Below are 12,697 nucleotides of genomic sequence, written 5' to 3'. Positions count from 1 at the left end.
ATTGGTCAGATCCCCTGCAGCATCAGGATTGAGGAGTTGGAATCCAATTTTTTAATGAAACAACGTTGCAGGTTCCTTTATTGATTTAAAAAAAATACGCAAATAGGTTCAGAAATTTCAGAGGTATCAGTGTACATAGGTAGGAAAACACAACTCAAAGTCAGTTAAAAAAGTAGCCTATGTTACTCCTTCCACAAATTTGTCAGTAGACTTCCACTAAGCAAATGTGTATCATTTTAATAATAGTATCGAACTATAAATATTAAATACCTCCAAATGTGTCATTGTATGGTGAATGTACATGTCTTCATCTGCAAACTCCATCAAACAAGTTGTGCATGCAAAGGTTATTTCCTGTTTTATTGGTGCCACTGCTTCTACCACTTCCTCTTTACATGTTGAAGGTGTTGTCCATAGAGTATCAGTCATCTGCTCTGTTTCTGACAGATCACTGTCATCAGATAGGTATTCTTCTTTACATGCATCGAGGTGTCCATTGAAGCCGTCTGCATCACTAAACTCTTCACTCGTCACAGTCATGTGCTGAGTGTGGTCAGCATCAACCAACACAGGGTCACGTCTCTCTTCATGTTTCACTGCAACTGCTTCAACAGTTGAGTCTAGTTCTGTCCGTGTGTCCATATCAGACTGTACTATGTGAACATCACAGTGGTTGGGCTCCAATACTGTCTTCACAATGTCAGTTTTTAGTTGATGTTTAACTCGGTTTATCGATTTCATGTGTTTTATTGTTATCTGGAAGAAATTCAATATTGAAAGAGAGGTACCAGTTACAAAACGTGTGTGAATAACAAAGTCAAATGTTACTCACTAATTCATGTTTCTCAAATAGCTCCATCATCAGTGCACGGGCTCTCAAGCTCTCGTCTCTGAATCTGCTAAAGTTTGCCAATCTCTGCTCACATTGCACGCAAAGAGTAATTCGAAAAGTACGTATTACCTATTTAATTTATACTTTAGTAGATAAAACCAAAAAACTAACCCACCGCACAATACAGCACCGACCAGAAACAAAATACAGTAGAATAGCGTAGTGATTACATACTCTTGGTATATGTCTTTGGCAATTTTAGCAACACAGATAATAACTATTATAGCAACCATATTTATTGGTGTTGGCGTTTGCTGGCGCGCGTGTGGTGGCTTTTTGGAGTGTTTTTTTGTTAGAAGTGGCTGGTGTTTGTGTTCTGCTGGTGTTTATTAGTGGTTGTGGTCAGTGGAACTGATTGGGAAGCGCTCTAAAGGGGTGCTGTGCGTATGTCAGTGAGCCCCGGTACAGACGAAGTCCATAAGTACAACTACAACTACAAACTTGACATTGGCTAATCTTTGTAAAGCCAGACGAGAGAGAAAAAAAAAAACTTCGACAAACATCAAAATATAACCTAAAATTATAGTTTCAGCTGACGTTTCAAACTAGATAAAGTTAAATTATTAATTATTAAATTGCTTTAGTTTGGGTTAGTTTCGTTAATTCTATGAGATAAATATAATATCTATCATATACTGGTCGGTGATTATTATAATGGCACCTCTAAGAAGCACAGAATTGGATGAGAAAAATATGGACGGGGTTGTAAAGTTCGTGTCGGCAATTAGAAGCGGGTAAGTACACGTCCTTTATTTATTTTATTTACTACATGATGCCCGCAACTTCGTGTGTATTTAGGTTTTTTAATAATCCTGTTGGAACTCTTTCATTTTCCGGGATAAATAGTGGCCTATGTCAATTTCCGGGACGCAAGCTACCTGGGCACCAAATTTCATAAAAATCGCGTAGGTTTTTAAAGATATCCCGGAAAATCAAACCTCTTTCAATTACCTATGTCATTGCCTATGTCAATTACAGGGACGCAAGCTGCCTTGGTACCAAATTTCATACAAATCGGTTAAGATAAATAAATAAATTAAATAAATAAATAAATTAAATAAATAAATAAGGGGATGGGTTTTTTAGGAATCCAGTCTTTGATTTACTGGGATAAAAACAGAATTGGTTAAACTGTTGGACCTTGAAAAGGTAGCACACACTTTCGCATTTATAACATTAGTATGGATATGAACAACTCTGTTGTAATGTTTTAGGAAGGTGCATGGTTCTAAAAACATAGCGATTGCAACAGTTGATCTACTGGAACAGATCATCAGTGACTCTGAGGATACCAATGCTTTGTAAGTGATTTTATATGATACACTAGATTATACCTGCCACTTTGTCCAGGCGGATAAAGATTTTTTTCAATCCTGTGCGAACTTTTTGATTTTCTAGGATTAAAAAACCGGTCAAGTGCGAGTCAGACTTGCACACTGAGGGTTCCATACTCGGATATTTTATTAAAAAAGTAATAAAAACTGGCCAAGTGCGAGTCAGACTCGCGCACTGAAGGTTTCGGAGATACTCAGATATTTTATTCGACATTTTGCATGATAAATCAAAAACTATTATGCCTAAAAATAAATAAAAAATTTTTTTTACAATGTACAGGTAAAGCCCTTTCGTATGATACCCCAGTTGGTATAGTTATCTTACTTTGAAAATTGAAACACATTTTTAATGATATAACCGCAAATTCACGGTTTTCGGAATTATTCCTTTACTTGTGCTATAAGACCTATCTACCTGCCAAATTTCATGATTCTAGGTCAATGGGAAGTACTCTATAGGTTTCTTGACAGACAGACAGACAACAAAGTGATGCTATAAGGGTTCCATTTTACCTTTTGAGGTACGGAAACCTTAAAAAACATCAAGATATTCTGTGACGTAGGGCTCTGATGGGGCGAGTGCGCGCGGCGGGGCGCGAGGCGGCGCGCGCGCTGCCGGCCGAGCTGTCCGCGCACAACATGGTGCGCCGCGTGCTGCGCGCCGTGCGCGACGAGCAGCGCACGCACGCCAATCAGGTTAGTTTTACCTTTCTACCAGGGTACCGCAAGTCATTGTCTAAATACCACAAACATGTAGGAAGTGGTTTGCCTCCTGGTTCCTAATTTAATCCGCTAGGATGTGGAACGCCCTACCAATTTTCTGCTTCACTTTTAATATAGGTATGGTTGGCGTCGGAATTCGAGTAGCAATTCTGCAAAACTATTGCATCATAAAACTGTCTCACTTATGATTTCTTTCTTTAAACACGCCACACCTAACGTATGTAATTTGATCATTAAGATGCTAAAATTTTTGACGTGACAACGTCTTATAATTCGATAGAGCCGGCTGCACGCACGAAAAAACATGACTCATGCGGCGTTACCTCGCTCTGAGGCGTTCCATGTAAGGCTTGAAGTGCAAGCAAGAGCGCGGAACGAGCGACACATTCAACTATCGTCAGTAAACCGACTTTCACTTTACAGACAACCAATTTTTTTGGTAACAATGAAATTGACAATTCAAGTTTTTTTTTAACCCCCAACCCAAAAAAGGGTGTTATAAGTTTGAAGTGTGTATCTGTGTGTTTGTGTATCTGTTTGTGGCATCATAGCTTCTAAACGAATGAACCGATTTTAATTTAGTTGTTTTTGTTTGAAAGGTGGCTTGATCGAAATTGTTCTTAGCTGTAATCCAAGAAAATCGCTTCAGCCGTTTGAAAGTTATTTACTTTTTAGAGAGTTTTGTGTTGGGGGTTTTTTAAATTTTTAATTTATTTAATTCTATCGTCATCCGCGGACTTCGTCTGTGGTGGCGTTTGCTGGCGCGCGTGTTGTGACTTTTTGGAGTGTTTTTTTTGTTAAAACTGACTGGAAAGCGCTCTAAGGGGGTGCCGTGCGTATGTCGGCGAGCGCCGGCGCAGACGGGGTCCATACTTGTATAGTTTAGCTAACTTGTTACAAATAACTACAAACTTGACATTGGCTAATCATTGTAAAAGCCAGACGAGAGAGAAAAAAAAAAATCGTTATCCGCAGAGCGTGGAAGGCGCGGGGGAATCCCTGCAGCGACTGGTGCTGGCAACGCCGAGCCGGCGCGCCACGCTCGGCCCCTGCGGCCAGGATCTGCGCGAGCCTATACGAGATCACATCGCAGAGGTGAGTGGTCCGTTCTAGTGGGCCGCAGGTCTGCCAACGTTACGCTTTCCGTGCGCCTTTTTTAAAAATCTGATACAAGTTAGCCCTTGATTGCAATCTCACCTGGTGGTAAGTGATGATGCAGTCTATAATGGAAGCGGACTAACCGAAGCGGTATGGCAGTTTCTAGGGTTCCGTACCTAAAAAGAAAACTGAAACCCTTATAGGATCTCTTTGTTGTCTGTCTGTCTATCTGTCTGTCTGTCCGTCCGTCATGTTTGTCAAGAAAACCTATAGGGTACTTCCCGTTGACCTAGAATCATGAAGTTTGGGAGGTAGGTAGGTCTTATAGCACAAGTAAAGGAATAAATCCGAAAACCGACTTTGTGGTTACATCAATAAAAAATAATTTTAATGTTAAAAAATGATAAGTGATGATGCAGTCTAAAATGGAAGTGGGCTAACCTGGAAGGGGTATGGCAGTTTTTACTAGACCCATACCCCTTTGGTTTCTACTCGGCATCATACAGTAATGCTACATAACTTGGCGGCACGGCTACGTTGGTGGTGGTAAATAGCCATGCACCAAAGTCCAGACCAGTGATTTAGAAATCACAAAATTCCTAACCCTGCCGGAAATCAAACCCGGGACCTCCGACTAATAAGACCAATGCGCCAAATCTGTCCAGTAGTGTTTGCGTGAAAGAGTAACAAACATACACACATACATACACACAAACTTTCACCTTTTTAACCCCCGACCCAAAAAGAGGGGTGTTATAAGTTTGACGTGTGTATCTGTGTATCTGTCTGTGGCATCGTAGCGCCTAAACGAATGAACCGATTTTAATTTAATTTTTTTTATTTGAAAGGTGGCTTAATCGAGAGTGTTCTTAGCTATAATCCAAAAAAATTGGTTCAGCCGTTTAAAAGTTATCAGCTCTTTTCTAGTTTTCTTGTAGAAAAGAAGGTTAGATAACCGTTAGGTTCATAATATTATGTCAATTGACAAATGTCAAGCTGTCAAGATCGACGTTGCCTAGATACATGATTATTTATTTGAAAATGATGTTTTGGAAAACTCAGATACTTTGGACTAGTTACTGTAACCTTGACTTGTCGGGGGTGTTATAAATTTTTAATTTACACTTGTTAATATTAGTGAATGAATCACGTAACGGAATAACATTCTAGCTTCGCGCAGAATTGGATTCCAGTACATCATCCATCTGTTCGCAAGCCAAGGAACACGTTCACGCGGACGAGCTCATCCTGACCTACGGAGCCTCGAGCCTGGTGGAACGGTTCCTACGCGCCTCGGCCACCAAGCGCTTCCGGCTGCTGCTGGCTGAGAGCACGGAGGTTGCAGAGGTCAGTGGAACAGACGCACGGATACATCTTTGTGTTCATTTTCATTTTAATTTCACTCTAATATTTTCATTTCGCTTTTATTTTATTTTCATTTCACCCTCATTTTAATTTCATTTCACTTTCACTCTTCATTTTACTTTCAATCCAACTTAATTTTATTTCCACTTCATATTCATTTCCAATTACAATATTAGATACACCATAGGTACTACTTTATTTTTCCTTTACTTTTTCACTTTACTACTTAATTACTATAATTACTATTATTATTGTCACACAATGGATCTCGGATAGCCACAGCGGGCGTTTCGACCTTAATAAACCGTGTGACCGTAAGGACGCTCTTTCATTTTCACTTCACTTTATTTTCATTCCGTTTCTTAACAATAATTTGTAATTACTATTGTTTTCTGAGTCATATGAGGGTATCTCGTTAAGCGGGCGTGTCGGTAACCGTAATAGGGAATTGCGGCCGTTGGAACGTTTTTCATTTCATTTCACTTTTACTTTATTTTCACTTTCACTTTATTTTCACATTCACTTTAATTACATTTCACTTTCTAATGACTGTTTTTCTATCGTCAGAGTCACGCGATGGCATCACGCTTAGCCACAGCGGGCGTGTCGGTGACCGTCATAAGCAGTGCAGCCGTAGGGGCGTTAATGCCAAGAGTTAACAAGGTAAGCTAATACAGGCTGTAACCAGAACGAACTACAGCGAAGACAGGTTTTTTTAAAATCTTTATTTATTGCCGGGGCTTATCCATACTAATATTATAAATGCCAAACTGTGTCTGTCTGTCTGGTACGTTTTCACGGCCCAACCGCTGGACTGATTTTGATGAAATTTGGTACAGACATGGGCTACATCCCGGGGAAGGACATAGGCTACTTTTTATCCCGGAAAATCAAAGAGTTCCTGCGGGATTTAAAAAACCGAAATCCAGGCGGGCGAAGCCGCGGGCATCCTCTAGTGCTTATTAAATCTTAATCACTAATTAAAAAAACATTATTTATGAGTATTATTCGAACTAATACTACTGGGCTGCAAATAGTAATTCGCACAGCTTCCTCGCCTGCTCCGATAAGGGGCAAGCTAAGAAGACAGGTTATAGTACCGATGATTAGTATGCTATCCCTCGGGAACTGTTTGTTTTCCCGGGATATAAAGTAGCCTGCGTCACTCGCCAGATCCTCAACTCCTCAACGAGAAAGATAATATCCTGGATTAGCACATAGGCTACTTTTTATCAAATTCAAATTCAAATTCAAAATATTTTTATTCAATTACACTTTTACAAGTTCTTTTGAATCGTCAATAGCATCTACCACTGGTTCGGAATGCCTTTCCTGCCGAGAAGAACCAGCAAGAAACTCGGCGGTTGCTCTTTTCAAAGGTTTGATAACAATATTATGCCATGTATAAAAGCAATTGAAGTCCTGCGCATTGCTGGAGCGAATTGCAGGTCAAATCCACGCTTTTTTATAATTTACATAATCTTCGATAGTATAATATGCTTTTCTCAGGAGCATATTTTTTTGAACCTGTGTAAAGGCAAGTCCAAAATTGGCTGAGGAATTTTGTTATAAAAGATTATACCCATTCCCACAAATGACTTTTGGACCTTCCTGAGGCGGAGCGTAGGAGTCGCAAGCCTGTTACGGTGTCTAGTCAGCCTGTTGTGTAGATCGCCAACCTTCTTGTAACTAAGAATATTTTGTCTTACAAAAATTATGTTGTTGTAAATATATTGAGAGGCTACGGTAAGGATACCTATTTCCTTAAATTTTTCTCGAAGTGAATCGCGTGGTTTTAAGTTATAAATTGCGCGTATTGCCCTTTTTTGTAATACAAAAATTCTCCCAATATCTGCCGCTCTACCCTATATTAAGATTCCATAAGACATAATACTATGAATATCCAGGAAAATATTTCGAAAAACCTAAATCCACGCGGGCGAAGTCGCGGGTATCGGCTAGTAATTATTGATTTATTACAGGTGGTAGTGGGAGCCCTGGGCGCGCTGGCGGGGGGTGCTGCGCTGGCGCCCGCGGGGCTGCTAGCCGTCACCACTGCGGCCGCGCATCGCGCCGTTGCTGTAAGTTCTTCACAGTTGTGTAGAGAATTGCGTATTATAACGTAAATATCTGTTGAAACTCAATGCTATAATCAAAACTTTATACTATCCTATCTTTATATATTTTTTGAAATATTAAACACGGATGCACAAATTTTTTTTTTATGTAAAAAATGGAAATATAGGCTTAACTTTTTTTTTTAATCTTGAAATAAATTAATCTATTTTTTTCTTTGTCAGCCCTAGCACAGACTACGGTCTATTTGGGCTGCAAAATTCCAAACTCCAGTCTGTTTTTTACCCCCGACCCAAAAAGAGGGGTGTTATAAGTTTGACGTGTGTATCTGTGTATCTGTGTGTCTGTGTATCTGTGTATCTGTCTGTGGCATCGTAGCGCCTAAACGAATGAACCGATTTTAATTTTTTTTTTTTGTTTGAAAGGTGGGCTTGATCGAGAGTGTTCTTAGCTATAATCCAAAAAAATTGGTGCAGCCGTTTAAGAGTTATCAGCTCTTTTCTAGTTTTCTTGTATAAAAGAAGGTTACATAACCGTTAGGTTCATAATATTATGTCAATTGACAAATGTCAAGCAGTCAAGATGGACATTGCCTAGATGCATAATATTTATTTGAAAATGATGTTTTGGAAAACTCAGATACTTTGGATCGTAGGCGCGGTATGTTATGTCGGGGGTGTTATAAATTTTTAATTTACACTTGTTTATCTAGTGCTTTGGTCTATAACAACTGGTGAAAAATGTTTCTCTTTAAATTAAGTCTATTATTAAATAAATAAAATAAAAATAAAAAATAAATAAATAACAGCTGTTATTTACGATGTTTTTAAAAAAAAAAATTATTAGCCATTTTAATCATGACTAACATTCCCCTTTCCCCCAACTAAGCGTAAAGCTTGTGCTAAGAGTGGGTACGACAATAGTGCAACGGCTGGGGTTTGAACCGCCGACCTTTCAGAATTCAGTCCGCTCCTCAACCGTTGAGCTATTGAGGCTTTTATTTTAAGACATCGATATTTAAAAGTATAGAATGTACCGGCTATACTAACGTATTTAGTCGATGTAAGCCCGACTAGTTTTGAACCCAGGGTCCTCTTTCATAGAGACTATGAAAAATTTATAACTTAGGCATTTTTCTATAATTTATTTAGTTTGAACTTAAATTTTACTATATGACTTGTTTTATATTAATGCACGCAGTGACCGCCCGTAAGTGGAGTTACATAAGAGCCATAGAACGTAAGGAACAACATGTATAATTTAAATGTGTAACTCTGTGGGCGGTTCCAAAGCGAATAAAATAAAAACGACCCCGGAAAGTCTGAAGAAAGAAAAACTGGGCAAAGTCAAAATTATCCTATGAATGTAAAATTAGAATCCAAAATTAACCTTTAACTTATTATAAAAGTACCAACCTACGATTTCCTCAAATTATAAATAGCTGTAAAGTGTAACTTTGAACCCATAATAAGTAAGTAAGTATACTTAATTACAAGGACTTTTGCTTATATTTTTAAAAATAATACTCATATCATCTATTTCTCGTTAGTAGGTAGGTAACTGAACTTGATTGATTTGTGATTTTACTGGTCCCAATTTTAAATAAGTGAGATATACAATGTACATGCCTGTATTTATCATTCGTTCTATTCTGTTTTAATATAAATAAAAACTTACGCAAAAAACTTACGCAATGTAATGTATGTTGTCAGGTGATCGTGCTGTCTCCCTTGTACAAGCTGTCCCCCTTGCACGCGTGCGAGCGGGACCACTTCAACGCGCTCGCGCCTGCGCACAAAGCGCTGCCTTATATGTAAGTACTAGCTGTGCCCGCGACTTCGTTCGCGTGGAATAGTGACTTTTCGGGCAGCATATACTCTGTACGTTAAAAATGTTCGCCGTGATTCTTTAAATTGATATAACTTTTTTATTTATGAACCGATTGACATGAAATAAACACTTAATGTTAAGTGAAGCTTACTACAATATATTAGTGAAAACCGTATCTAAATCGAATAAGCCGTTTCTGATATTAGCGTGCACAAACACACAGACAAACAGACAAAAAAAAATTAATTACAATTTCGGATTCAGCATCGATATAATAACAACCCCTGCTACTTTTTTTTTATATATTTCCATTTTACAGACACCACTTTTCTACAATTTTATTATATGGATAGATGTAAGTATAGACCGAGGTCCGACACCAAGGGTACAGGGTGGACCTTAACCCATCTGTTAGTCATAAACTCAGACAAAGAATCAAAGTGGACTTGACATCAAAATACTAACTTGTTAAAGAAAGCTTAGTTTATAAAAGAGCTCTGAAGAGTGATAAAGATAACAAGACATTTTTTGTCTTTGTCCTAGTTTAGCTTTTTTTGTTGGGCACAGTTGTCATTTGTCCAGTTGTCTGATTGATTGATTGATATACTAACCTTGTGATATGTTGCACCATCAGGAGTGCAGAGACTGCGCATGCGCACGTGGTGTGCCCTCAGTACGACCTGGTGCCTCCCGACCACATCACGCTCTTCATCACCAACCTGTGAGTTTTATTACTATACTAATGCTAAACACTTGATACCCGGGGTGCCATGAATCATAGGTGGGCTTAGCTGCCTTCTCCGAATCGTGCGATAGAGAGAGTTGCAAGTCCAGTAGACATTTGCGTACATTTCATTCTTGAAATATTCTTTACTAGCCGATGCCCGCGACTTCGCCCGCGTGGATTTAGGTTTTTCGAAATCCCGTGGGAACTCTTTGATTTTCCGGGATAAAAAGTAGCCTATGTGCTAATCCAGAGTATAATCTATCTCCATTCTAAATTTCAGCCCAATCCGTCTAGTAGTTTTTGCGTGAAGGAGTAACAAACATACACACACACACACACACACACACACACACACATACAAACTTTCGCCTTTATAATATTAGTGTGACTAGAGGATGCCCGCGACTTCGTCCGCGTGGATTTAGGTTTTTAAAGATCCCGTGGGAACTATTTGATTTTCCGGGATAATAAGTTGCCTATGTCAATTACAGGGACGCAAGCTACCTTGGTACCTTTCATACAAATCGGTTAAGCGGATGGGTTTTTGAGAATCCCGTGGGAACTCTTTGATTTTCCGGGATAAAAATTAGCCTATGTCCGTCCCCGGGATATAAGCTAACTGTGTACCAAATTTTGTCAGAATCGGTTAAACGTTTGGGCTGTGAAAAGGTAGCAGACAGACAGACAGACAGACACACTTTCGCATTTATAATATTAGTATGGATAAAGATAGGATCACTTTGTCGTCCCTCTATCTGTCGTGTCTGTCAAAACCCCCTGTAGGGCACTTGCCGTCGATCTAGAATCATTTTTGGCAGTTAGCAAACGTGTCTCATAGCTCAAGTAAAGAAAAAATCCGAAAACCATGAATTTATGATTAAAAAAAAATACATCACAAAATCATTTATTTAGTAATTCACTTATAGATGGCGCTGTCCATTATTACCTTGCAGTGTTATACATAAAACTGTTAGGTATATCTTGTACGATGGTACGGAACCCTTTCGTGTGTGAGTCCTGCTCGCACTTGACCGATTTTTTTTTATAATATAGACTTTTTCTCATTTCAGGGGAGGAAGCTCACCATCCTACATTTACCGTCTGCTGTCGGAGCTTTATGATCCAGCGGATTATCAACTATAATATTTACTATACAAATTATAGCTGTTAAAAGCTGAATAGAATAGAATAGATTTTTAATCAAATAAACTTTTACAAGTGATTTTGAATCGTCAAATAATTTACCACTGGTTCGGAATGCCGTTCCTACCGAGAAGAACCAGCAAGAAACTCGGCGGTTGCTCTTTTCAATTGTACGTAGAAAAACTTAATCCATAGCTCGACTCCATAAAACCCGCATCAATCATTATCACAATCGCAATTGTTGTTATTATTGTTGTAACAATGCCTTGGGACTTCGTCTGTGGTGGCGTTTGTTAGCGCGTGTTGTGACTTTTTAACCCCCGACCCAAAAAGAGAGGTGTTATAAGTTTGACGTGTGTATCTGTGTATCTGTCTGTGGCATCGTAACTCCTAAACTAATGAACCGATTTTAATTTAGTTTTTTTTTTTTGTTTGAAACGTGGCTTGATCGAGAGTGTTCTTAGCTATAAAGTATAAATCAAGAAAATCGGTTCTGCTGTTTGAAAGTTATGAGCTCTTTTCTAGTTACTGTAACCTTCACTTGTTGGGGTGTTATAAATTTTTAATTTACACTTGTTGGAGTGTTTTTTCGTTAGAAGTGGCCAGTTTTTGTGTTCTGCTGGTGTTTATTGGTGGTGGAACCGACTGGGAAGCGCTCTAAAGGGGCGCCGCGTGTATGTCGGCGGGCGCCGGCACAGACGAAGTCCATACTTATACATATTGTTTCTCTAACTTGTAATATATCGGCAAAATTGACATTGGCTAATCAGTGTAAAGCCAGACGAGAAAAATAAAAACAATGCCTTGTAATTTGTAACCAGTAGTGAGCGAGCGTCAACCAATCGGAGGTGATTGCGATCTTGACATTGTAGCTGTCATTGTATCTTTGATTGTATCATTGTATCTTTGATACTGTATTTGTACTGTATCATTGTATCTTTGATACTGATTTGAATAGATGGAGCGCGCTTGCCTAGAAATTGCCTATTCACTCTTGACTTGAGGGTACCCCTATTAAAAGTGGAAGGGAAAACTGATGCCGGAAGGGCGTTCCATATCCTAGCGGTTCGGATTAGAAACGAGGAAGCAAATCGCTTCGTACGTGTCCGAGGAATTTTTAACTACGTACGGGCGCCGGTTTGTTATCTACGTTCAGCTTTAAAATATCTACCTTATGTATTTCTATTAATATTTCTATAAGAATAAAATAATATATTTTCAAATTTTCCTTGATGTGTTTTTTTTTCATTTCCTCCTTGTTTAGTTTTTTTTTATTCATTATGCCAGCGCTTGACCACAATCACACCTGATGGAGAGTGATGATTTGAACAAAAAATGCAATAATAATCTGCAATGTACAGAAATACTGAAACAATTCTCCTGTCTGTCTGTCCGTCCGTCCGTCCATCCGTCTGTCTGTCAGTCTGTCTAGACAGAGACAGATAGTTTTTTTTTTATGTATAATAGTTTTTGATTTATCGTGCAAAATGTCGGAAAAATACCCGAGTA

At 38.8% G+C, this 12,697-nt stretch overlaps 2 protein-coding genes across 2 annotated transcripts in view; one reads left to right on the top strand and one right to left on the bottom strand.

The window, feature by feature from the left end:
* LOC123878311 (zinc finger protein 345-like) overlaps nucleotides 1-975 on the bottom strand; it is a 349,298-nt gene extending 348,323 nt beyond the window's left edge. The window contains exons 1-2 of the mRNA XM_045925467.1: nucleotides 833-975; nucleotides 271-756 (exon numbers count right to left, since the gene is read on the bottom strand). Coding sequence (XP_045781423.1) covers nucleotides 271-756; nucleotides 833-862 — 516 coding nt within the window. The 5' untranslated portion in view covers nucleotides 863-975. The remainder of the gene's footprint in view (nucleotides 1-270; nucleotides 757-832) is intronic.
* Nucleotides 976-1,377: 402 nt separating this feature from the next.
* LOC123878466 (E3 ubiquitin-protein ligase arkadia-like) overlaps nucleotides 1,378-12,697 on the top strand; it is a 68,804-nt gene continuing 57,484 nt past the window's right edge. Inside the window, exons 1-10 of the mRNA XM_045925637.1 lie at nucleotides 1,378-1,626; nucleotides 2,107-2,193; nucleotides 2,790-2,922; nucleotides 3,925-4,044; nucleotides 5,218-5,394; nucleotides 5,980-6,075; nucleotides 7,395-7,493; nucleotides 9,201-9,301; nucleotides 9,953-10,039; nucleotides 11,116-11,185. Of these exons, the coding sequence (XP_045781593.1) occupies nucleotides 1,547-1,626; nucleotides 2,107-2,193; nucleotides 2,790-2,922; nucleotides 3,925-4,044; nucleotides 5,218-5,394; nucleotides 5,980-6,075; nucleotides 7,395-7,493; nucleotides 9,201-9,301; nucleotides 9,953-10,039; nucleotides 11,116-11,185 (1,050 nt within the window). The 5' untranslated portion in view covers nucleotides 1,378-1,546. The remainder of the gene's footprint in view (nucleotides 1,627-2,106; nucleotides 2,194-2,789; nucleotides 2,923-3,924; nucleotides 4,045-5,217; nucleotides 5,395-5,979; nucleotides 6,076-7,394; nucleotides 7,494-9,200; nucleotides 9,302-9,952; nucleotides 10,040-11,115; nucleotides 11,186-12,697) is intronic.

The sequence above is a fragment of the Maniola jurtina genome, chromosome 26 (genome assembly GCF_905333055.1).
Source record: "Maniola jurtina chromosome 26, ilManJurt1.1, whole genome shotgun sequence".
NCBI classification, from domain to species: domain Eukaryota; kingdom Metazoa; phylum Arthropoda; class Insecta; order Lepidoptera; family Nymphalidae; genus Maniola; species Maniola jurtina.
Note: the sequence above shows the minus strand (reverse complement) of the source record. Positions and strands in the feature narration are given on the sequence as shown.